Genomic DNA, 27213 nt, shown 5'->3' on the forward strand with positions numbered 1-27213 from the left:
CTTTTGTGCGCACTTTGTCCTCACTTGCGCACCCGAGAAAACTTCCCGGTCGGTCACCCATCCCAAATTGCTCCAAGCCAAGCACGCTTAACTTGGAGGTTCTTTCGAGATAGGCTTCCGAAAAAGAAGATGCACCTTGTTGGTATGATTACACTATTAATTCTATTAAGCCTTGGGCCAGGACATCCCATCCTAGGGGCCAGGATATCACAGAGACGCGGCGGCAGTCCGAGTCGACGGTGGCGGACCTCGGCAGCTGCGCGGAGAACGGCGGTGAGCGCGGGCAGAGTGATTCGGGGAGGGGGAGGGGAAATTGGAGCGCATCCCGGGTTGTGGACGTCGGGGCGGAGCTCACCGTGGCAGAGGGCACGGCGGGGCTCCAACGGCGACGGAGAAACAAGCTCGGGCGGCGGAGGTTTAATGGCGGCGGCGCTCTGGTGTGTGCGCAGCGTGGGGGAGGTGGGAGAGGGGTCTGCAGGTGCGCAAATGAGGGAGGGGGAGAGGGCGAGCGAGGCTCTGGGCTCAAGTGACCGAGGCGAGGCAGTTGCGAGCTCCACGCGCGACGTGGGCGCGGAGTCCGCGGCACGCGCGGACCGGGGCGGCGGTTACGCGAAGACGGAGGAGCTGACAGCTCGGGCCCACGAGCAGAGAGAGAGAGGAAAGCGGGCACGGACGCGGGGAAGGCGGTCGCGCTGACGGGCGGGCCCGCCAGGGCAGAGAGAGAAGGGGGGGGGGAAGGCGCGCGCGCGGGGGATGAGCCTGATGGGCCGAAAGGCCGAGGGGGCGGGGGAAGCGGGCTTCTTTTCCTTTTTCTATTATTCTGGCATTTGTTTTCTCTTTTCTTTTTATTTACTCTATTTGATTCAAATCCAAATAAGCCACAAATTCAAATTAGCCTTTCCAAGAATTATGCAATAAACAAAAGTAGGATTTAGGGTTTGACATGATGCAACATTTCATGCTCCCTTGGAGTTTAGCCTACTAAATTATAATTACATAAAAGAATAACCACTCTTCTCCTATAGAAATGAGAAAGAGGAGATTGGGGAAAGGTGAGAAAAGAGAAGTAACACCTGAATTTGTGAATATGAGCAAAGAAATTTGATACCCCCAAATTCAGGGTGTTACATCCTCCCTCCAAGGATGAAGCCAGAGATCTTCATATCTCTGAGACTGATAAATATTGGGAGTCTACCAATTTGCACAAGTTCTACAGATACATAAATTCTCTCTGCAGAATGACTCTCATCCCCAAAGGGGGTAATCAAATGAATATCCTGGGAGAGAGCAAAGTCTTGCTCTCATTTTTGAAGCCAAATAGTTCTGAAAGCATCAATGTATTTGATATGATTTGGCAAGAAATCATCCATGCTGCCTGCTTCCCTCTCAAGGGATGTCTTCACGCCCCCTTCATCATGAAGATGATTGAAGTGGTGACTCAGTTTTGCTTTGAGAAAGGAACAAGACATCTCTCCTACACCCCCTTCTGGATTGATCCAAACAATCCAGCAGGGCGTCTGAGGAAAGCCCCCTCCAGCTCTTGTGGACATGCTGCTGCCGGTCCCTCGCGTCCCTCTCCTGGTCGCGAATCTCCCACACCACGTGGTCGTGGTTGTGGTCGAGGTCGTGGTCGCGGGATGGGAGCTCGACTGGCCCATGGTATTGCAGCCTTCTTTTCCATGTGCAGGAACATATCTTCCGATGTGCATGAGCTGGTGAGGCGTCAGCGGGAGACTGACGACAACCTTCATCGTCAAGCCTCTTCCATGGGTATGCCATTTGCTCCCCGCTCGCCTGATGTGCCTCTTCATTCTCCTCCGCCAGAAATCAATGAATGGCACCAGTAGGCCTATGGGGTGCCCTTCATGACAGCTGAAGATGATGAAGAAGAGGAAGAATATTTTGATGATCGTGAGCAGTTTGCCCCGCCTCCCCACTAGGGGGATCTGGGTCAATCTTCTTCATATCCTCCACCCCAGGATCCATCGAGTAACTATCCTCCCCAGCTCAGCCTGGGGAAGAAAACTTTGCATCTAACTTGGCGTCTCAATTCTTTGATCCGACTCCTCCTCAGTGGTGATTTGTGGTTTATGGTTCTCTCCTTTTTTGGTGCTAGTTGCCAAAAAGGGGGAGAAGGATTGTCAGCTTGGCAGCTTGGCTTGGTAGCCCTGAGGGGCTTTTGATTTTTGTAATGAACACCTGGTCTGTAATAACTTTATTCGCCTGACTATTGTGATGCATGCGGTGATGGCCTAGAGCCATCATCAACATTTTAATGATGTGATGACCTTTATTGTAATAGCTAGTACCATTTCATATCTTATGCTATACAATGATGGATTTGTTAGAGTAATACTATTTTTATATCATCACATCTTATATAATTATGTTGCATCCCTCAGTGTTTGTGTATTGTGTTGGTTTTTCACTCTCTCCAAATATGTTGCAAATTTACATATCAAATCAATATAAATATCACAAAACTCATGCACATATTTAGGGGGAGCTCCACATACAAAAGTACTTATATCTCGCAAGTGCTTTTACTTTTAAATTTTTATCTCTACTCTAGTTTGTTTTGTCATCAATCAACAAAAAGGGAGAGATTGTAAGTGCAATCAACCCTAATTGAGGGTTTTGGTGATTAAATGACAAAACAAACAGAGATTCTAACAAGTTTGCTCCTAGGATGTACACAATTATTCTACAGACAGGAGAAGCACAGATCTTATGAGTATGCAAATGTAAAAGCACATCAGATTAAAATTCTACATCATATAGCGAGCTCCAAGTGCTTGGAAACAACGACAGTATTCATTTTATAATTCTTGAGTTATAGAAATCTCCGTTCAATTAAGAGGGATCCACAATAAGTTAAGTAAGTAATGCAATGAGCTCAGTTCAAATTCCTTCAAATCCTCTGAGAGAATACTTTTCTAGATCATGAATGTCCTTAGAAAAACCACTCTTACTCCCCACAAAAGTTCCACCTTGGTTCACTTCTGTTTTCTTAAAACTTGCTCTTTAGTTTCAAAAACTGGTTCAACCGGACCTAAAGCCGGTTCAACCGGTTTCTGTACTGTTCCTTCTGCCACCTCTAACCTGCCAGTCTGCCAGTCAAAAGCTGTCAGAAAAGTTGTGTGTAGAGTTTTTCAAAAACCGGTTCAACCGGATTTGAGCCCGGCTCAACCGATTTTGAGTCTAGTCGAGTCTCCGGCTGAGTAGCTCAGTGAACCGAGAACTTCCTGGTGGAAACCGGTTCAACCGGTTTAAGAACCGGTTCAACCGATTTTTGGTCCACTTCTCCCAACGGCTGCCAGCTTTTGGGGATCCTTTAAATACCCCCACACTCTCTCTCTTCATTCACTTCTGCCCTTCCACGATTTCTTGGCTGACCAACCTCCAAACAAAGGCATTCATTTCACCTCTCACACCCGAAATCGCATCCCCTTCAATCGTTTGAAGGATCCTTGGTGTGAGGTGGAGTCGATCTAACACACTGTTGATTTCATCTTGATTCTCTTCATTATTGAGCTCTTTGCAAACTTAACCTTGTGTGGATTTGTTACTCTTGGAACCTTGCGTTCCTTGACAGTTAGAGGTTGTTTGGGAGTCTCCAAATTTGTGGACAACCCCATGAAGTTTGTATCACCCGCTCTTTGAACAAATTTGAGAAGAGATTGCCTTGACCTTGGTGGTCGGCTTGTGGAGGATTAGGGTTGGAAAAGACCCGGCCCTTTGTGGGCTCCTCAACGAGGAGTAGGACACCTTTGTGGTGGTTGCCGAACCTCAGGTTAAATCGTGTGTTCTTCTGTGTTCTTGATAAGCGCTCTAATTGGTTGGTTAGTTCATATTCGATTATATTGTGTGCAAATCGTGTGAAAAAAATTCACACCGATTTGTCATCTATTCGAGTGGATTTTCTCTAGGGCAAGTCTTTAGCAAAATCTCTCACTACTTCATCACATTTGTTTAGCTGTTTATCTAATCTAAGTTGAGCAGGTTCAAACTTGTTTAGTTGTAAACAAATCAACTGAACCGGTTTGCACCAGTGCAACTTAAATTTGACACTATCTCAAAGTTTTTAGTGGAAAATTTCAGGTGTAGCCTATTCACCCCCCCCCCCTCTAGGCTACTTTCAGATAGCCCCTATAGTCAAAAAAGACAAGAGATTTAGGCTTAGACTTTATAGTCAAAACTTTTCACCAATCTTTCTGGTTACAAAGAAGACAAGAGGTTGACATCTTTGTGTAGATTTTAGAAGATTGAATTCCGTGATAGTCAAAAACAAGTTTGCATTACCAATCATTGATGAACTTCTACATAAATTATTAGGAGCATAATGTTTCACCATGTTTGATGTAGACTATGGATTCCATCAGATATTGGTGGCTGGAGAAGACGTAACCAAGATAGCTTTCCAAATTGACTATGGACATTTTGAATATAAAGTGATGTTAGATGGGATCAATAGTGAACTAGACACATTTCAATATGTCATGAACGAGTTGCAAGCTCTAGTACTAAGAAAATGTGTAGTTATTTTTATAGATCATGTCATGATATATAACAAGACATGGCGGAACATCAGGTCCACATAAGGCAAGTATTTCAGCTGCTTCATAAACATTATTTTAGGGTGAAGTTGTTCAGATGATCTTTTGCATAGAAGTGATTACCTTAGATTGGACACTCAATAAGCTCTCAAGGAGTTGCTACTTAGAACCTCTGTGTTGCTACTCCCTTTATTTCTTACTATGTTGTGTCTCGGTCCGACTATGTCTAGTTTTTCATGTGCTACAAGCCTACAATGTCGTGTCCTAGAACGTTCACGATCTATGTGACTCGGGGAAATGAACCATTATCCGAGACTTGCTCATAAACACCTCTCCCTCCATTGTCTGCATTCAGGAGTTCAAACTCGACATTCTCGTCTTCCTCAAATCCCACACCTTTCTCATGTCTGAATTTAGAGAGTTCACCCGTGTCGATGATTAGTGGCCTCATTAGTGTAAACAAGAGTAATTCATCATTTGATCCTATTGGTCTTGTTAAAGTCACGTGAGAGTATGAGCTTATTACTCTTGGTGATCCACATCACCTAAATAATTCAGTGTTGATCAAAGTGTGGTAATAACCTAGAGCGTTTGTGGACGCTATGGCTTGGGAATTATACACGGTTGTGAATGGTTCACAGTGACGAAGCAGCGAAGAACAAGCTCGTAGATTGCTTGATCCTTGCACGGATCAAGGGGAAGCAACACCCTTGCACAAGTTCTCAACAAGGATTACTGGTGAGTGTCGACTCTACGAGACCTCACAGAAATATGGAGGAGTATTTTAACCCTAACATTAGGTTCTGCATTTACTTTTGAACAAATTACTTTTAAAATTTACATAATGAGAACTAGCATGATAATATAGAGTTGAAACTTAGGGTACAAAACTTTTATCTACACTTTAGGCATTTAGACGAAATTGAGCTTGCAATTAGAATTTAATTATTACAAGAAATTTTAGAGAAGAACAATTCACCCTGTCTTGACATACTGGACCTTTTACACGATTTAAAACCGAGTGGGTATTTTATTGATAAGTTCATGATTTGCGTAGCCCTCTTTTTTCTGTCCACGTTCGAATAAATAGTAATAAATATAGACATACATACAAACTACATTCACAGGTTAATTAATGAATGTAAGTTTAGTCTAAAACGAAATATATTTTGGGACGAGAGTATTTTATTTGTAATTAGCTATTGCCGATGACAAATTAATTAGGGATAGTGTATTTTTATTTGTATACAATACGCTGTAATTATTTTTAGTTAAAGGATACACAATTATTCCACTACTCTCCGTTCCAAAACAATTCGTGTGCTGTAGATGGTTTCCAAACAAGCCGTTTTTGTGTGTTTCTCTGTGCTGCAACGAAGAGTTTGTTTGGTTCAGGTTTTCTCTAACGAACTTATTTTTGAAATTTAACTGTGAATAAAATTTCTGTATATTAATTACGTATGGAAGAAGATAAAGAGGTCTATAAATTAACTTTAGAATATAGGAAGTCACGGATTCTATATTTACATTGATTTTAAACGATTTTTATTAAAGCGGTTGTCGTAGAAACGGATTGAAAATTTGGGTATTCAGTAGTCTGAAGCAGCTTTTAGGGACAAACACCCCAAACGAGTGCCGGCCGGCACGCAATGAAACATGAAACATAGCATGTGAATCAGTGAATGCCAGATCGATAGACGGCGCCAGGTCCCTATAATAATAACGCTTCGTTGTACGTGCAGAGATCCAGTAGTGTTTGGCTTCCTGCAGATACAAATTCACCTGAGATCGAAGACAAACAAAAGTAATACTACTGTTTAGCTAGATGCAACTTTTGCCCGGCAAGCACATACATACACTACACACGACTAGGTAATGACACACATGCTAACAACAGGCATCTATACGTACCGATCGACACGACGACACACACATAATAGACATGCACGACGACATGGTACATGCATGCACAGACGACGACGACAAGAACATTTTAATTAGTACGAACACACACACTCTAGATAGGTACGGTGACAAGATGAGAGAGAGAAAGAGACACGTACGTACGGGCCCCTGCCTGCACCCTGCTGCAGATGCACACACAGACACGTACAGCTAGCAATGCCGGGGGCCTTCCTGCTTGGCTTGGCTTGGCTAGCACACTGCTAGCAGTCGGGCGGCGTGGCGAGGCCGCACTTGGCCGGAAGCTCCATGGCGCGCTTGGGGTCGATGTTGTAGACGCCCATCCACGGCGAGTTCTTGTAGCCGCACAGGCACTTGAGGTCCGCCCCCGCCAGCGCGTCGCAGCACGCCTGCGACGGCGCGGCCGGCGGGTCCGTCGTCTTGGCCGCCGCGGGCTGGCACGACATGAACTGCTCGTTGCTCATGTCGCACACCGCCGCCGCGCCCACCACCAGGACGGACACCGCCACGGCGGCGGCCACGAGCAGTGCGGCAGCTGCCCGCTGCGCCGAGCTCGAGGACGACGACGACTTGCTGCTGGTGGCCGCCATGTCGTCGTACCACCAGATTACCTAGCCGACTGTACTCGATGTTTGTTCGCTATGTTCCCTCTCCTGTCGGGGGGTATAGGTATATATAGCGGGGAGGGGACGGGTGGGAGTAGCAGTGTTGCCGCTGCGGCTAACACAGTGTAGCCATCTGCAATATCAAGAGACCCCGGGCGTCTGCTAGCAAACCACGCATGCATGCGGACGCCAGGCAGTAGGCAGGGGTGGTGCGACCCGTGAAGGTCCCGTGTCGGTTTGTACCCGGGTCGTGCCACTGTCAGCACACCACTCGGCCGGCCCTCTCGCGATCAGGTTCACGGGAGGAAGAAGAGCCTGTGAGTGCGGTGGCGGATGGCCCCACGGCGGGGAGCTTGTGGCCGAGAAAATTCCCAGGATCTTCTCACGTTCTGATTCGACTTTGCCAGCCGTGTGGATCGCGGATTTCAGATAATATATATAGTCGTTGGCGTCGTCCTGGTTTTAGATAAAGTATTTGATTTGGAAGGACAGAAGGCTGGCTGCAAGTGGCTACTAGCTATACACAGTGGACACAACGACAGATGCGACATTACCATGCGTGACTAGCTAGTTGTTAATTACTCCCTCCGTTTCTTTTTATTTGTCGCTGGATAGTGTAATTTTACACTATTCAGCGACAAATAAAAAGAAACGGAGGGAGTAATAATTAGTAACACACTTGTTTGTTTCGCTGAGGACTCGACTTTCTTAAGTCCTTGATTCAATGGTTAATAATTGCCAACAGCGGTTACACAGGGTCGACGCCACGGCACTTGAGCACAGCACGACGTACGTGCATTCTACATAGAGTGAATAAGATGAAATGGGGATGACATAGAAAATAGGATGAGTAAAGCCATCTCCACCAGACTATTTATCTTACTCCCTATTTCAAACTTCATTCCGTAAACAGTACTGTCTACTACAATACGAAACAGTGTTTTGCACTTTCGTTTACATAGATTGTTGGAGTCAGCCTAAGCTACTGGAGATAGCCTAATGCTCCGTCCATTCCAGAGTAGGTAAGACAATTTAGGTATAATAAGTCTAGATAATGTTCAGGTTAGTAACTAAAAACATAACTACATTATTCAAATTCCAGGTACATATTATCTAACCGAGCATCCAGAGGACTCCTGTCATTAATAATTTAACAAAGAAATTAAGGGTGTGAATCGACAACAGGCTTGTCCTTTACCCCAAATATTGAACATGACTTCTTTGCCGAGTGCACAAGACATTCGGCAAAGGCTTTACCGAGCACCACAAACATCGGCACATGTCTCTTTGCCTAGTACTTTCTGAAGGAAACATGTGACGCCTAAGAGGAGGGTAAATTGGGACTTCTAAAATTTTCTCTAAACTAGGTCACAAATAATTCCCTAGAGCAAAACCTATGCAATTGATCAAACTATAATGTGCAAACTAAGTTTTATCTAAGTGTTGCTATCTCTACCGCAATAGCTAAGTTTCAATCCTAAACAACATAGGTATGAATACAAGATTAACACTTAAATGCTTAATGTAAATGCGGAAGCTAAAGAGCAAGATAGAGATGCAAACTCTCGTGGATGACGCCAGTATTTTTACCGAGGTATCCGGAACCACGCAAGGTCCCGACTAATTCTCGTTGGTGCCCCTATGCAAAGGGAAGCCCACGCAAGGTCCAAGCACCATGGTCGAGTAACTCTGTATAGAGTCGCGGGCCTTCTCCACGCGCAAGTGGCGCTCCGCTTCCAGCTCCTCTCGGACGCTCCCCACTGTCTCCACTATCGAGCTTCCGGTCGAAACGCCGCGAGCCTCGTTCCCTCCGGTACACGGTGGCTGCCATGACACAAACTCGGTTGTCATGGTCTCGCAAGACTCTCGCCCCACTTGGTACAATTACAACGGCTCACGCAAGAGCCGAGGGGTTGTGTGGTTTATCTAAACTCACTCAACTAACTAGGGTTCACCTAAAGCAAGTGCTAAAGCGGTCTAACTAACCTAAGCACTTCACAAAGCACCTACGCTAATCACTGAGTGATTCTATTAAGCACTTGGGTGTATGAGCTCTTGGAAATGTCAACTATATCCCTTGGTATGTTTCTTGGGCTCCCACACTTTGGAATGGCCGGTTGGGGGTGTATTTATAGCCCCCAACACAAAACTAGCTGTTGGAGAAAAGTTGTGCTCTCTGCGGCACACCGGACAGTCCGGTGGTGCACCGGACCGTGCACTATTCACTGTCCGGTGCGCCTAGCCGTTGGTCTGACATTGCAGCCGACCGTTGGCGCATAGGCTTTTTACACCGGACACTCCGGATGTCACATAGGACAGTCCGGTGGTCTTCTCTCCACAGTGCCACTTGGAACTAGCCATTGGGGCTACTGTTCCTGGTGCACCGGATAGTCCGGCGTGTGGCACCGGATTGTCCACAGGCAACACTTCCTTTGTTTCTTGGACTTCTCTTGATCTTCATAATGTCTTCTCTTGAGGTGTTGCTTTCCTCAATGCCTTGGTCCAAGTAACTTTAGCATCCTGTGAACTACAAACACAAACACTAGCAAATACATTAGTCCACAGGTTATGTTGATCATCAAACACCAAAACCTATTTAGCCAAATGGCTCACGATCCATTTTCCTTACAATCTCCCCCCTTTTTGGTGATTGATGGCAACACAACCAAAGCAAGCAAATATTACAATTATTTGAATGTAAATATGCAATTTACTTGCTAGGATGCATGTTTGTCCACACAATGTAATATTATGGACTTAAGTCTCCCCCTAACTCCATAATTCACTTACTTCTTATTTTAGACCGAAGGGCCAAAACCACTGTTGGGGCGAAGGCGTAACGTCCCCCTTGCTCGAAAGGCCGGTGCCAAAGGATTCAAGACGGAAGACCTCAAAGGCCTAAAGATTGAGCCACACTGCAAAGTTCATAGGGAGAACACGCGTGCGAAGACTCAAGTGCTACCTTCGCCCAGATAGGCCAGGGCGAAGACCAACAAGGACTCTAGAGATCAAACAATCAGGACTGCGAAGACCTTTGCATTGTAATCTGCCACATTGTAAAAGGGGGCCCGTGTATAGTCGGCCCATGTTACAGGATCTCGACCGTAGGCCGCCACGCTGGCAGGGTTGATGGTGGGTCAGCCCATGTTTGTAATTGATTACGTTGTAATGACCCACCATAACCCCCTAGGGGGAATATTCCGGGGATAACGTAGATAATTGAGGGTGTAATCGTCTTTGGCGAGGTAGGACCGACCCTCTATTACCTATAAATACCCCCTACTATACCATTGTGGGGGACGGAGAAAAAACATTGTCGCCCTTAATACATTGCGTTTATTGGCATCAAACGGTTTCCCATTCTCCCACCGTTTGAACTTGGCTGACCACGAGTTAGTAAGTTCCAACATTTGGCGCCCACCGTGCGTGCAGCGTGCTATGACATAACATTCCCGTGATGGCCCCCAAGAGAGCGAATTCAAAGGCCATCGCTTCCATCGACGATGCAGCGAAGGCGGCCCTTCTGGCTGAAAAGAAAGGCAAGGATCCCATTGTAGATGACATCCCTCACGAGGCCTTCGATGATGATGCAGTCAACAGCAAAAGGCAACGCTAGGACAACCTGCCTACGCCGGAGGGCACTGCACGCACCTACAGTTCTGAGGGGGTACCACATGCACCCCCGCCAGGCTTCATCCACCTAGAAGGCAAAAACACCGTCGAAGACGGCGAAATCATAGGCATTTTAGCTGAAGACCAACTAAAGTTGCGAGCCCTGCGCATCAAGAACAATCATCTACAAAAGCAGAAAGAAATACTCGCAGCCAAGCATAGCGCATCAACATGCAAGCCAAAGTTAGGCAAATGATACTAGATGAGGAACAAAAGGCCTATAAGCTAGAGCAACAAATTGCATATATGCAAGATGAAGGCACATACCACATGCCGCGAGGACCCCTCATCACTCTAGCCACTTTCCAGGGGGTTAATTACCTCGACAGGCGAAGCCCGCTTGCACCGCAGCTCCAGGCCTCACCTTGGCCTAACAATTTCAGAGCTGGTACTTACCCCAAGTACAACGATAGCATAGACCCAGCCCAGTACATCATGAGCTACCAGGTTGCTATTGCATCCTCCGGAGGGGACGACGCCACCATGGCCAAATCTTTCATCATCGCATTCAAGGGCCCAACCCTAACATGGATAGAGTCTTAGCGGAAACCTAAGGACACTCCGCAGTCCAGCACAACATGGGTCAGACCGAAGCTGTCCGACTCCGACCAAACCGCAACCAGCAACAAGTCAACACCATCACCAACCCACACCCCACCGGAGACATAGCTCTTTGTCAGGAGTATCCCAGACAAAAGAGCTGCGACACCAACACCAGAGGAAGAGGCAGAGGTTGAGCTCCACAGCCGCGAAGGTTCTACTGCCTTTTTCATGGCGAAGACTACGCACACCCCACCAGGGATTGCCTTGAAACCAAGGCCACCAAAGATAGGATGGCCAGAAATCAGCCAGACGACAACCAATGAGTTGTCGCGCATACTTACCACCCCCAGCAGTACCACCAACAATAATTCCACAACGAACCAATCCTTCACCAACCTAATCATATGTACCACCAACACCAAGAGATCCAAGTCCTTCCTCCTCCACCACATCATCAAAATCCTCCACCACCAGCACCCAAACAAGTGGACTTCGCCGAGCAACCTTTTCGCGGGTCATGCACATGATTACCAGAGGGTCAAGTACAGACTTCGACACCAAACGGCAGAAGAAGGATCACTACCGCAGTGTTAACCACGTAGCCCTCACTGCCCAGTGGTTCAGACAAAATGGTCCCATGTACCATTTACCTTCGATGCAAGAGATGTCGACCTACGTAGCGCGCCACATGCAGATGCCATGGTGATTAATTGCCGGGTGGCGGGCTGAGATCTACATAAAGTACTGGTCGACAATGACAGCCAGGCCGACATCATTTTCATGCACGCCTTCGATCGCATGGGCATCAGCCACAGCCTCCTCAAGCTCACAAACAACTCTCTATACGGTTTTGGAGGCAAAGGCACCTTTCCCATCGGCAAAATAGAACTACCGCTGTCGTTCGGCGCGGCGCCCAATGCGCGAAGCAAATAAGTCACCTTCGACATCGTCGACATGGTCTACCCCTATAACGCCATAATGGGGCGCAGATCAATCAATAAGTTTGAGGCAGCTATACACAGACTCTATCTTTGCATGAAGATACCAGGCCCTCAAGGCGTGATCATAGTGTATGGAGACCAGCAAGCAGCACAGAATATTGAAAAAGACTTTGTCCTAGGACAGCGCAACGTTCACTGCCTAACAGCAAAGCGCGAAGATAAAAATAGTCCTTGCACAACTAAAAACAAAAAGGTCAACGCCTAATTGTAGAGTAACGAGGGAAACAAGACGGTCCCCCTTGACCCCGCAAACCCCAAGCAAACTGTCATGAACAACGAAGACCTTTCACCACACAGAGAAGCAAGACTTCTCTCGTGTCTCAACTGCAACAAGGACGTCTTTACCTAGCCCGCTCTAGACCTAGTGGGGGTTAGCCACACCATCATCAAACACAGCTTGGGCATCGACCCCTTGGTGCACCCAAGGAAGCAACAGTTAAGGAAAATGTCCGATGAAAAAACAAAAGCAGCGAAGGCTGAGGTGCACTATTTATTGGAAGCAAAATTCATTGAACCAATAGCTTACCCCACCTAGCTTGCCAACGTTGTGATGGTTCAGAAGAAAAATGGGAAATAGCGAATGTGCATTGATTTCACTAGCCTCAACAAAGCATGCCCCAAGGACAACTTTCCTCTACCACGAATCAACAAGATCATCGATTCCGCAGCTAGCTGCGAAGCCATGTCTCTCCTAGATTGCTTCTTAGGTTACCATCAGATCTACATGAAAGAGGAAGACAAGGCTAGCACAAGTTTCATTACACCCTTCGGCACGTACTGCTTCGTGCGGATGCCCAAAGGGCTCAAAAACGCCGGCTCAACATTCTCCCATCTCACTAAGAAGATTCTCGAGGACCAGATGGGCCGCAATGTCTTCACATATGTCAATGATATAGTTGCTGCGAGTAAAAACAAAGAAGACCACCTATCAGACCTCGCAGAAACATTCGCCAACATGCGTGAAGCCCGACTCCGGCTGAACCCAGAAAAATGCATCTTTGGTGCATGCAAAGGAAAAATCCTCGGTTACCTCGTATCAGATAGAGGAATTGAAGCCAATCTGAAAAAAATTCAAGCTATCATGGACATGGCACCGCCACAATCCACCAAGGACATCCAACGGCTGACAAGCAGATTGGCTGCACTGAACAGATTTATCTCGTGGTCCGCCGAGCGAAGCCTTCATTTCTCAAAACATTACATGGCGCCAAAGACTTTGCTTGGGACCCAGAACAAGCCACCGCCTTCAAGTCTCTGAAGTAATATCTATTTGACCTGGCAACATTAACAAGTCTAGACCTAGAGCTACCCCTACTACTATACATCGCGACCTCGCCCAACGCAGCATTAGTCCAAGAAAAGACCAAAGACGGCAAGACTCACCAATGCCCAGTATATTTTGTCTTCGAAGTCCTCACAAGCTCAAAGTGCAACATGACAGAGCTAGAAAAAATAGCATACGCGATCATCATGGCTTCGTGCAATCTAAGACTACTTCGAAGCACACAAAGTACAAGTCATTTTTGATAGGGGTCTCGAGGAATTGCTCAGAAATCCGGAGGCGTCCGCTAGAATAGCAAAATGGGCGGCGGAACTGTCGCAGAACCTCCTAAGTTATTGGGCCCACATGCACCTGTCCTTGTCTTAAAGACCTCAGACGGCTATGCATGTGCACCAAACAACTTAACAGGATTTGTCCGAGTGCCCCGAGGACCCCGGATAAACGACTTACCGTCAAGATCGTAGGATTAAGTAAACACAAATCACACATCAACATTTGCAGCGGAAATAAATTCTTTATTGTAAAATGATTACATGTTACAATAAGTTTACATTATACAATTATCGGAGTGATTACAAAAGAAAGTGATTTAAAAGAATTACACTTTGAAATGTATAAATATTTATAAGTTTTAAAATATATGCTAGCTTAAGTGACAATCCTCAAAAGAAGCTAAAGATGGGATACACTTATATAAGAAGGCCGAGCCCACCGACACTTAACATCAATCACAATCGAAGCGACTCGTAACTTGCACCAATAATGGGAATAAAACCCTGAGTACGCAATTACTCAACAAGACTTACCTGACTAAAGAAAAGACTCTCAAGGGTATGCTGGTTTGTCGAGAATCAAGGTAAAGCTTATCAAATTTCAAAGACTCATTTTTCCAGAAAAGCTTTACTAGCTAGTAGTGGATCCTTATGCCAAAATTTTACCTCACAAGTTAAGTTCTTTTCCTGAATCTAGATTTGCCTAATCTAGAGCATTCACTTGTCCTACACTAGCCTCATTTTATCAACTTTAATTTCACTTTTTATCTACGCTGAAGGTCGAAGATCCAGTCTTCATATCCGAGAAGTTCGGCGATCCGAATCGATTGATACCTAGCTAGGGATCTCCAACCACACGACATATGTAGCACTTAACCATTGCATATGTCAACTCACCCATGGGTTTCTCAAGACTAGAACGGGTCCCCGCCAACCGAGAGCTCAGTACCCCACCATCCAGCCTCTTGCCAGGTGGACACACGATACTCTCACCATCTCTCCACTCCCATTGCGGGCCAACCTTTCTGGTATTGGTCCGACCGAGGCTAAGCTTACCCATGATGAGGCATGTGGCCAGTTAAAGGGTCCTAGATCAGCAGGCCAACAATCATGCGGTCCTTAAGCGACACAAATGGGCGACTTTTCCTACTCAGCGTCTGGTCTAGATTTATTCAAACCATTTCCCCATTTTTGGTACCTGGCAGGGGTACTCTTTACTGAATGATGAACCCATTCGGGCCGAAGGGGAATCATCACCATAAGTTTGCTTTGATTTCTAAAACAAAAGCCCATAACAGTGTTCCACATCATTCTTTTTAAAAGAAACAACCTTTAGTTTTTCTAAGCAGGGCTAAGCCTCATTAGTTCTCTTTATAAAACAGGTATCAAGGAAGATAATCAAATTCCAAGGAATGGCAATGCATCAAGTGTTTCATCACTCCACTCCTATCACCTAATGCAACATATAAGTGATAAAAAATTTAAAACAGCAAGGAGGTGGCAAATGCACCGGGACTTGCCTGGGATAACACTAGATTAGTGTGGTTAGATGACGACCACTTGGCGAGCATCTTCCATCCTTAGGTGCAACCATCAGTATCACCTTGAGATCAATTCAGCTCTTATTCTCCATACTCTGTGATCAATTAACGTACCTAAATGATATACAAAAATGCATATGGATGAGCATACAGAGGAATAGCATACTACAACATCATACTATATGGAAGAGGATTAAACACTTAAATCAGCATTAAAACTCTTATATGGAAACACTAGATACCTAGGACTCTCTGACACAACAATCATGATCTTCCAGTTTAATCGGACATAATTCAAACATCAGAACAACAAACCATACATGATTTCTATACCTTCTTTAGCTAGAGCATAACATTGAAATTCTAGCAAAATTTAGACTCATCAACACTAGACACTTAGGACTAAAATATAGATAGAGGCAATTTAGTACTTTTCTAAACCACCATCTCTAAGCTACCTCGTATAGCATACCAATTAAACAAAGTAGCACACTAAATGTTCTAACAAGTAGAGCATTGAGAAAGAAAACAAATAACAATATACAACTACAAGACTTCATTAATCAAGACAAGAACTAACCAAATCTAGTTACCCACACAAAAGAGACTCCAAGCAATCATTTTAATATTTGCTGATTTTTGGGTAGCAGAACAGCAGCTATTCGTTTAGTTCATAACTCACAAGATATTCATCCTAAAATGGTAAACTAGGACTTTCTGAAAAGATTATGAAGTCCTCTACAACTTTTATATTACCATGACAACAAGATTCGACCTTTTAGAAAAGTCAAAAAGTGCTAAACTTAAATTCTGTCCAGAATTGGACAGAATTCGACTACTTACTTCAAAAATCCATAACTAGAGTTTCATGAAATCAAATCAGGTGATCCTAGACTTTTTAGAAAGCTAATAGAATTTTCTACAATTTATTTATAAACATCCTAGGTTAATTAAATATATATCAAGGTCAGAAAACATGAGAAAGGCTCCGCTGTCCAAATTTGGATAGATTTAGAGATCACACTTCAAACAGCTGTAACTTAACTTATAGATCACCAAAAAGGGTGATCCAAAATTTGTTGAAAAGCTTAAGAAAAGTACTACAATTCTTCTATAATTACTAAAGGCTGATTTTCAATTTATCTTAGCCAAACAATTCAATTTCCAAAACCTGTACAGAATTTGGATAGATTCTGAAACTGGACTTGGAAAAATCATAACTCTTAAACTACTAAACCTATGGTCATGAAAATTTAACACAGGCAAGATGGGGAGGTTACCTACTACTTTTATAAAGAACATCTTTACAGAAAACGTAGTTTGCTTCACCAAATTAGTTGCGCAATCAAAACTATACACATAGGAAATTTTTGTTTGTGAACACAAGAACAATTAACTCAATCATACGACGTCACTCCATTATAATTATAGATACAATCATAACAATACATACAACACGGTATTTTGACAACAACCACTGATTTACCATTATTCCTCGTACACTTATATATTTTAAATCCTAATCTAACATCAAGCAATACCTATGCTCAACCATCCTAAGAAAAATATAAAGGAAAATCCTTCCCTAACATCGCCATGTAACATCGCATATATATAAACCAATACACTATTCACATAAATCTGCAATTCAAACATGACTTGTTCATCAACAATATAGCTGCTAATCCCATCATCGAACTAAGAACAAAAATAGCGAATCAACTCACCATATTGCAATTTGACTCGATCATCACACGAACCACGACGACATTTGATTGAAGTCTTCGACTGAACACTTGACGAGCAATACATACGGGCCTCGCTTCTTCACTAATTGACCTCAGATTTCTCCTCACAATATCCACACATATACATCGATTATTAGCAAGGAACGACGTTGGGTGAGGAAACAAGTTGAGAAATATTGTGGGATCTCACCAAGGGTCACGACATCGCGGGCCAGGGCTGCACAGATCTAGGTGTAACTCGCTGCGACATTTCATTGAGCATGCTGTGGGCACGACATTGAGATGATTCCATATCCGCTGCTGCTGCGATTGTACGAAAACCTACGGGAGGCGCAGCCATGGGGAGGAGTAGATGGTTGGGGTTTCCATGGAAAACAAGGGGAGGAGGGGCGCCATGGCTTCTTGCTACCGGAAAGAAAATCGTCATCCATGGAAGAGGGCTGGAGGTGGCGTGCTACAGGAAAATAAAATAAAAAAATGCAGGGCTAGGGTGAGCTCACTATGGGAGAAGATGGAGAGGGGATGGAGGAGAGGCAGCCATGAGAGGAGCAGGGGAATGGGGTCGCCGACCTACCGCAGGAGGAGGAGGGTGCGGCTTGTGTTGCTGCTGCGTGCAAGAAATGAGAACGGCAGTGGATGGAGAGAAAGAGACGTGAGGGAGAAGGGGATTTGGGAGGGGCGGCGGCTGAAAATTCCAGAGAGAAGGACGCGTGGGAATTGGCCAATGCCGATCAATGGATTTTTGCCACCAATAGTAGTGTTGGCGGGTGGGTGAGTGTCTGGTAGAGGATAAGTCTATGGAGAGATAGAAATTTTTTATCTCCCCTATTTCTTTACACAAAGTTAAATGCAATTATCAAGTTTCCAGAGTTTATGAGAGTTTAAATGAGTCAGCCTGAAATACATTTTATTTTCGGACTATGAATAAGAGAACCAAATTAATTACCAATTACTCGCTTTCAGTCCTAATTACCCTGGTCCGGTTTGTTTCGGACTGAAACCCATTGCCATCGAGTTCCAATTTATTTGTTCGAGATAAAAATCGTAAGCATGGGTCGAGATTCCAAATTCATTTTCTCTTAATCCATGAATTTTAAACAGACACAAGACTCGACATTTCATGAAATAAATATGTGAGATCGATACAGCATCGAAATTGTGATACTTGCGAAAGTGACGTCATGCATCGTTCACGTGGGCGAGAGGCCGTGCGCTGTCAAGACACCGGTTAGCACCTGCCACACGCGTCACGATGTCAGGCCACAGAGAGACACGTGCAACGCAAGCGTAAAAGAATTTCAAACGAAGTTTAAAGAACCAGATTTAATTTCAAATCAAAGATTATAGTTTGGGCAAGACGTCGAGGTCTCAACCCAAACGATATTGGATTTGCTGTTTCAAAAGATTACTAAAGTCTGAATTTCTGCAAAATAATTTAGGACAATTTAAACAGATGGAGACAGACACGATATCAAAATCGTAATAGACAAAGATGATTAAAATTTAGTGTCCATTTTATTCACCGCTATCACGTGTTAAAGTCCGCACTCGTGGTCGAGCAAACGATAAACACCTGGGGTGTTACAGCCCTCCCCTCTTAAAAGAATCTCGTCCTGAGATTCAGAGCGAAAGACTTTTAAGAGTAGAGAAGCATGTAACTCTTGTCCATACCAGTGATAGCATAAGCTAGTTTCAAGCGAAGACGATTATCTCAGGATCTCAAGTGGGTGTAACATGTATCATCTTTGTGCTAATTAGAGATGCCACAATAGAGACGATGATTGACAGAAGAACACCTAAGGTTCTATGTGTGCAGTTGCCACTAAGATCAAGAGAAAGGAGTCCCCACATGAAAAAGGTGATTTTATCACACAATTAGACACATATAGGTTTCGATTTTCGATGAAAACTTCTGAACTGGTAAGAACTTTACTTAAGGAATACATCAGAGTTATATACTGTTTTGATCTAACACTGATGGCATATATGGCTTGATCATTCTGACAAACAACATAGAAATCATTTCAAGGAAGTAGTCTACGGAAGATAACGTGTCAGTGTAGTTCCATAATGGATCATAGCCAGAGACTTCGATACTAGCGTACCGAACAGCACTACCATGTGTCGGCTACCACATGAGACTTTCGGCTTTACGTGGCACCATAAGTCATTAACTAGGACACCTTCATCGAACTAGCACCGATACTGAATCTCACGTGGTAAGAACAATTTGTGCAAAGATAACATTTCGATATAGTTTCATAATGGATTACTAGCTGAGTGCCCGTGCATTGCAACGGGAATATATAATACTAGTATACTACGATAACTTATATACAAAATGTGTGTTATACTGTTATGAGAAAAGGTTTCATAATCAATTTGTGATCCTAGCCATACATAAATTTTGTTATTTTAATCTAATTGTTTCACCACTACATTGGAACCATCAGTATCATGCAGACTTCGATATATGCCACGATTTGTATGGTCTCATCATTGGAGAGCACGTTCCACACATGCCGGAAGAAATTCCCTCGTACATCGTTAGTCATCAGACACCCACCACCATACGCTCTTCCTTAAACAAAAGGCAAGTGTGTGTGTTTACAAAGAAAATTAAAGGTAGATCGGTACAAAAGCTATCCTGACGGTGGCGAGGATGACAAACTGGTCACTATTGTCGATCCTCCTCTGCGTCACCTTTGGTGCCAAGATGACGCCACAGTCCTCGATATAGTAGTCGTCGAACGCACGCGATATGACAAGTACCGATGACTCTTGGTTGGGCTGCCAAACGAAGTGCACACCGGGCTCATCAGCGAGGTAGTACCCCTGGCCGTTGCACCACCGGATGCGTTACTCCACTACATACATCATGTTCGAGGACACTCACACAATGTCAGCAACGGCCATCGTCCCAGCGCACAAGAATTCATGTCTGATCAGTAGCGACTTATGTGGCAGGTTGGGCTTCAGCTGGACGGCGAGCTGGATGGCGTGATGGCGTCATCGTTGGATGCGGTGTCCAGAACAACCGAGAGTCGTCGACGTTGGCGACAACCATGAGGCCCCCCTGCTTAACGATGGACAGCGACACATGCGACCACGTAGGACTGCTTCTAGAGGTCGAACTGACAGTCGCCAAGCTTCTTCTCGTCATCGATGAGCGACGCCAACGCGAGTGCCTCCTGCTAATGGTGTTTGTTCGGGGTTTCAAGTAAGAAACATGGATTCATGCTTGACGTTGGTTTATAAAAATGACTCACAAGTCTGATCCATGGAAAAAATATTACGAAGAATAAATGTCACGCATGCAAAAAATGGAATTTAAGTATAAAACATTATTCAAACAAAATAAATTGCATGCAAAGCTCTTTTTTAAGCAATATTACCTCCATCCAAAAATATAATCCAAGAATCTCGGTGATACTTATCTACTACTACACATTGTGTAAGGGTAGCAAGTGGACTTGGTGAGAGATGTAGTAGATGTGTTTTCTGTCATAGATGTAGACATAAACACACATGTGGTGTAGCGGTAGCTACTCTTTGCCTTTGCTTGAGAGGTCATGGGTTCAAATCCCCTTAAGAACATTTGTGTTTTTTTAATTTTAGCTAGACATGGGCTGTACGGGGGAATGAGAATAGGAATGGGCTTTGCGGGGAGGGAGGAATGAGAAAGGCAGAACAAAGAATGAGAATGACAGAACATGGGAATGAGAAACGCAGAACACTGGGAATGGTGGCAGAACACGGAACTGCAGACTACTCTTGTAGCCTTAACAAGTAGTAGAGATGACTACTAACTGTGATACCAGCGCGTGCCAAGTAGCACAGCCATGTGTTGATCACCCACAGGAGGCCCTCAGTTTCGTGACACCACCATCAGTTTTAGTCATAACACCATTGCCAGACGTAATCAATAAGAAATATCACATGGCACAGATAGACTGAGCAAGGGTGACAATATACAAAGAGACTACCTGTCAGAATAATTGCAAGTAGAGAGTCAAATAGATCAGGGCCAATGATACGATCTAGACATGGCCAAAACCTAAACTTAGTGATAAATGAGTACGATGGAAGACTGTTATTTCAGTCCACGTATATTTCTATGCCCCTCGCAGAGATTATCAAGTCAACAATTAGCGTCTAATTAGAGATAGAGGGGAAAAAGATCAGAAAATCAAATTGGGATGCCTTCGAGAGATATGAGGAAACCAAAGGCATTAAATTCAAGAAAACTATTGGGCATTCCTATCCTAGGTTGGACTGAGAAAACAACAATGTGATCCTGATGGAGATGCAAACTGAAATAGGGATATCAGCTTGCACCAACCGAACAAGGGCATGGTTTAAAATGAAAATATAACCACAAAATAGTTTTGAATTATTTATTAGGAACACAGACTCAAGATCTTTGCCTTAAGATCGAGTGCATCTTTTGTCCAACAAGGAGATTACCTAAACATCTATTTATATGCGCTTGATCACGAAGTAATGACGGAAAAATTCAGACTCGTCCACGTTTGGAAACTAGGGAAAATTTCGAGGAATTAACATCGATTTGGGTCATGGCTCCTAGGTGAGGACATGGCCTAATTTTGAGTTTATACAAACATACCACCTGCATTCTACAAGCACACAAGCATGAAAACAAACCCAAGTTGCACTAGCGGTCAATCTAAGAAGAACCACAGGCCACATAAACACAGGTCTAAAGGACACAACAAACAAAACTAGAAATTGCTTATTGGAAAGTAATGCTTCACACATTTTTCAATTATTTATTATCGGAATAAAGATGAGGGAAGCATGTTCGTTCACGATCACCAATTATTAGAATAAAGGTGAGAGAAGCATTTTTGTGCACAAACACAATGCAGCAATCAAGATGCATGCTCGTCCTATTCGTCCTCACAATTTTTTTGCCAACTTAATATGGCAATAGAATTCTATAACGGTGGCATACTACGTCTCTCTCGGTATATTGCTAGTCGTCAGCTATATATATGGTTTCGAAGTTAGTGTACCTGCAGAAAATTTCCATCATAGCCCATTTCCCAATGATGCAATTCACACATGACAGTTTATCACAGTTTATACTCCATATATTTCTATATGAAGGTCAGCTCCTCATTAAGCGTCGAGCCACGCATAGGCCCCACTACCACACTTTAACCATAGGGCAGCTCATTATGGTAACTCACCTTTTTACCTGAGCGTACGTGCGTCTTTGCAAATACATTACACTTCTCAGTATTCACATGTTTGTATACCCATACACATCCATGGGGTACTGAATCCCAGAAAAGTAATTACTTTACATCGCGGCCTTCATATATACATATGTGTAACATTTATATAAAGCGCTTTTTATGCTCTCTCTCCTAGACCGACGTTTGTTCGGTCATGCTCTCACATCTCACATTACCTGAGCATCGATCCATTCAAGACTGAATGGCCTTAAAAAATAACATTACACATGTATGCATTACCCTTCCTAGGTTGTGGGTTAGTATTCTGAACTAAGCCACCTAGTAGTCCTTAATTTAGGGCTTAACAGAGGATGTCGCTAGCATTATAGTTTTTCAAATCTATTTTTCAAAACCAACCTATGTGTTTAGTTGAAAATAAGTTTTTCGAAAACCAAAACTTTGTTTTGAAAATACGTATGTGACCGTATTATACTTAATCTTGCTTCAATACCAGCTGTCGTAGAACCTCCTAAGTTATTGGGCCCACATGCACCTGTCCTTGTCTTAAAGATCTCAGACGGCTATGCATGTGCACCAAACAACTTAACAGGATCTATCCGAGTGCCCCGAGGACCCTGGATAAATGACTTACCGCCAAGATCATAGGATTAAGTAAACACAAATCACACACCAACATTTGCAGCGGAAATAAATTCTTTATTGTAAAATGAGTACAAGTTACAATAAGTTTACATTATACAATTATCGGAGTGATTACAAAAGAAAGTGATTCAAAAGAATTACACTTTAAAATGTATAAACATTTATAAGTTTTAAAATACATGCTAGCTTAAGTGACAATCCTCAATAAAGAAGCTTATCAAATTTTAAAGACTCGTTTTTGCAGAAAAGCTTTACTAGTATTGGATCCTTATGCCAAAATTTTACCTCACAAGTTAAGTTCTTTCCCTGAATCTAGATTTGCCTAATCTAGAGCATTCACTTGTCCTACACTAGCCTCATTTTATCAACTTTAATTTTACTTGTTATCTACATTGAAGGTCGAAGATCCAGTCTTCATATCTGAGAAGTTTGGCGATCCGAATCGATTGATACCTAGCTGGGGATCTCCAACCACACGACATATGTAGCACTTAACCCTTGCATATGTCAACTCGCCCATGAGTTTCTCAAGACCAGAATGGGTCCCCGCCAACCAAGAGCTCAGTACACCACCATCCAGCCTTATGCCAGGTGGATACACGATACTCTCACCATCTCTCCACTCCTATTGCGGGCCGACCTTTCTGGTATTGGTCCAACCGAGGCTAAGCTTACCCATGATGAGGCATGTGGCTAGTTAAAGGGTCCTAGATCAGCAGACCAACAATCATGCGGTCCTTAAGCGACATAGACGGGTGACCTTTCCTGCTCAGCGTCTAGTCGAGATTTATTCAAACCATTTTTCCATTTTTGGTACCTGACAGGGGTACTCTTTTCCGAATTATGAACCCATTCCGGCCGAACGGGAATCATCACCATAAGTTTGCTTTGATTTTTGAAACAAAAAGCCCATAACAGTGTTACACATCATTCTTTTTAAAAGAAACAACTTTTGGTTTTTCTAAGCAGGGCTAAGCCTCATTAGTTCTCTTTATAAAACAGGTATCAAGGAAGATAATCAAATTCCAAGAAATGGCAATGCATCAAGTGTTTCATCGCTCAACTCCTATCACCTAATGCAACATATAAGTGATAAAAATTTTAAAACAGCAAGGAGGTGGCAAATGCACTGGGGTTTGCGTGGGATAACACTAGATTAGTGTGGTTAGATGACGACCACTTGGCGAGCATCTTCCATCCTTAGGTGCAACTATCAGTATCACCTCGAGATCAATTCAGCTCTTATTCTCCACACTCCATGATCAATTAACGTACCTAATGATATGCAAAAATGCATATGGACGAGCATACAGAGGAATAGCATACTACAACATTATACTATACGGAAGAGGATTAAACACTTAAATCATGCATTAAAACTCTTTTATGGAAACACTAGATACCTATGACTCTCTGACACAACAATCATGATCTTCCAGTTTAATCGGACCTAATTCAAACATCAGAACAACAAACCATACATGATTGCTATACCTTCTTTAGCTTGAGCATAACATTGAAAGTCTAGCAAAATTTAGACTCATCAATACTAGACACTTAGGACTAAAATATAGAAAGAGGCAATTTAGTACTTTCTAAACCACCATCTCTAAGCTACCTCGTATAGCATACCAATTAAACAAAGTAGCACACTAAATGTTCTAACAAGTAGAGCATTGAGAAAGAAAACAAATAACCATATGCAGCTACAAGACTTTATTAATCAAGACAAGAACTAACCAAATCTAGTTACCCACACAAAAGAGACTCCAAGCAATCATTTTAATATTTGCTGATTTTTGGGCAGCAGAACAGCAGCTATTCATTTAGTTCATAACTCACAAGATATTCATCCTAAAATGGTAAATTAGGACTTTCTGGAAAGCTTATGAAGTTCTCTACAACTTTAGTATTACCATGACAACAAGGTTCGACCTTTAGAAAGGTAAAACAGTGCTAAACTTAAATTTTGTCCAGATTTGGACAGAATTCGACTACTTACTTCAAAAATCCATAACTGGATTTTTATGCATCCAAATCAGGTGATCCTAGACTTTTTCGAAAGCTAATATAATTGTCTACAATTTATTTATAAACATCCTAGGTTAATTCAATATATATCAAGGTCAGAAAACATGAGAAACGCTCTGCTGTCCAAATTTGGACAGATTCAGAGATTGCACTTCAAACAGCTGTAACTTAACTTGAAGATCACCAAAAAGGGTGATCGAAAATTTGTTGGAAATCTTAAGAAAAGTACTACAATTCTTCTATAATTACTAAGGGCTGATTCTCAATTTAGCTTAGCCAAACAATCCAATTTTCAAAACCTGTACAGTATTTGCATAGATTCTAAAACTGGACTTGGAAAAATCATAACGCTTAAACTACTAAACCTATGGTCATGAAAATTTAACACAGGCAAGATGGGGAGGTCACCTACTACTTTTATATAGAACACCTTTACATAAAACGTAGTTTGCTTCACCAGATTAGTTGTGCAATCAAAATTGTACACACAGGAAATTTCTGTTTGTAAACACAAGAACAATTAACTCAATCATACGACGCGACTCCATTATAGTTACGGATACAATCATAACAATACATACAACACGGTATTTTGACAACAACCACTGATTTACCACTATTCCTCGCACACTTGTATATTTTAAATCCTAATCTAACATCAAGCAATACCTATGCTCAACCATCATAAGGAAAATATAAAGGAAAATCCTTCCCTAACATCACCATGTAACATCGCATATATATAAACCAATACACTATTCACATAAATCTGCAATTCAAACATGACTTGTTCATCAACAATATAGCTGCTAATCTCATCATCGAACTAAGAACAAAAATAGCGAATCAACTCACCATATTGCAATTTGACTCTATCATTATACGAACCACGACGACCTTTGATTGAAGTCTTCGACCGAACACTTGACGAGCAATGCACACGGGCCTCGCTTCTTCACTAATTGACCTCAGATCTCTCCTCACAATATCCACACATATACACTGATTATTAGCAAGGAACGCCGTCGGGTGAGGAAACAAGTTGAGAAACATTGTGGGATCTCACCAAGGGTCGACGACATCGTGGGATGGGGCTGCATAGATCTAGGTGTAACTGGCTGCGACATTTCATCGAGCATGCCGTGGGCACGACATAGAGGTGATTCCATATCTGCTGCTGCTGCGATTGTACGAAAACCTACAGGAGACACAGCCATGGGGAGGAGTAGGTTCTTGGGTTTTCCATGGAAAACAAGGGGAGAAGGGGTGCCATGGCTTCTTGCTGCAGGAAAGAAAATCGTCATCCATGGAAGAGGGATGGAGGTGGCGTGCTGTAGGAAAATAAAATAAAAAAATGCAGGGCTAGGGCGAGCTCACCATGGGAGAAGATGGATAGGGGATGGAGGAGAGGCGGCCATGAGAAGAGCAGGGGCATGGGTCGCCGACCTGCCGCAGGAGGAAGAGGGCGCGGCTGGTGCTGCTGCCCTGTGCAAGAAATGAGAACGGCGGTGGATGGAGAGAAAGAGACGTGAGGGAGAAGAGGATTTGGGAGGGGCGATGGCTGAAAATTCTAGAGAGAAGGACGCGTGGGAATTGGACAATGCCGATCAATGGATTTTTGCCACGCAGCAGTAGTGCTCGCGGGTGGGTGAGTGTCTGGTGGAGGATAAGTCTATGGAGAGAAATAGAAATAGAAATTTTTTCTCTCCCCCATTTGTTTACACACAATTATCAAGTTACCAGAGTTTGTGAGAGTTTAAATGAGTCGGCCTGAAATACATTTTATTTCTCGGACTACGAATTAGTAAACCAAATTAATTACCAATTACTCGCTTTCAGTCCTAATTACCCTGTTCCGGTTTGTTTCGGACTAAAAGCCATTGCCGTCGAGTTCCAATTTATTTGTTCGAGATAAAAATCGTAAGAGTGGGTCGAGATTCCGAATTCATGTTATCTTAATCCATGAATTTTAAACAGACACAAGACTCGACATTTCGCGAAATAAATACGCGAGATCGATACATCATCGAAATTGTGATCCTTGCGAAAGCGACGTCATGCATCGTTCATGTGGGCGAGAGACTGTGGGCTGTCAAGACACTGGTTAGCACTAGCCACACGCGTCACGATGTCAGGCCACAGAGGGACACGTGCAACGCAAGCATAAAAGAATTT

The 27213-nt window shown here is 43.4% G+C and overlaps 2 protein-coding genes and 1 pseudogene across 3 annotated transcripts; all 3 read right to left on the reverse strand.

Annotated features, from left to right (window-relative positions):
- Nucleotides 1-6346: 6346 nt before the first annotated feature.
- On the reverse strand, nucleotides 6347-7126 carry LOC100280533 (PVR3-like protein). Its single transcript, NM_001153452.3, has one exon. It carries the CDS (start codon nucleotides 7067-7069, stop codon nucleotides 6722-6724), a length of 348 nt encoding a protein of 115 aa, NP_001146924.1. The 5' UTR covers nucleotides 7070-7126; the 3' UTR covers nucleotides 6347-6721.
- Nucleotides 7127-14894: 7768 nt separating this feature from the next.
- On the reverse strand, nucleotides 14895-17848 carry LOC103647187 (LOC100277995-like pseudogene; annotated as a pseudogene). Its single transcript, NR_164100.1, has 3 exons — nucleotides 17334-17848; nucleotides 17123-17243; nucleotides 14895-15509 (listed from the first exon to the last, which is right to left on the reverse strand). The product of NR_164100.1 is annotated as a protein-like pseudogene (transcript).
- Nucleotides 17849-25752: 7904 nt separating this feature from the next.
- On the reverse strand, nucleotides 25753-26612 carry LOC100277995 (uncharacterized). Its single transcript, NM_001151418.2, has 2 exons — nucleotides 26416-26612; nucleotides 25753-26320 (listed from the first exon to the last, which is right to left on the reverse strand). The coding sequence occupies exons 1-2, from the start codon at nucleotides 26471-26473 to the stop codon at nucleotides 26019-26021; spliced, it is 360 nt and encodes a 119-aa protein (NP_001144890.1). The 5' UTR covers nucleotides 26474-26612; the 3' UTR covers nucleotides 25753-26018.
- Nucleotides 26613-27213: the final 601 nt, after the last annotated feature.

This window comes from Zea mays, chromosome 2, assembly GCF_902167145.1.
Source record: "Zea mays cultivar B73 chromosome 2, Zm-B73-REFERENCE-NAM-5.0, whole genome shotgun sequence".
Taxonomy (NCBI): domain Eukaryota; kingdom Viridiplantae; phylum Streptophyta; class Magnoliopsida; order Poales; family Poaceae; genus Zea; species Zea mays.

What these genes read in the sequence shown, in the direction of transcription:
- LOC100280533 (NM_001153452.3), bottom strand. Translation starts at nt 7,069, where the DNA reads ATGGCGGCCACCAGCAGCAAGTCGTCGTCGTCCTCGAGCTCGGCGCAG.
- LOC100277995 (NM_001151418.2), bottom strand. Translation starts at nt 26,473, where the DNA reads ATGCCCCTGCTCTTCTCATGGCCGCCTCTCCTCCATCCCCTATCCATC. An exon ending in CCTATCCATCTTCTCCCATG is followed by an intron (nt 26,321 to 26,415) that starts GTGAGCTCGCCC and finishes TCTTTCCTGCAG; the next exon opens with CAAGAAGCCATGGCACCCCT.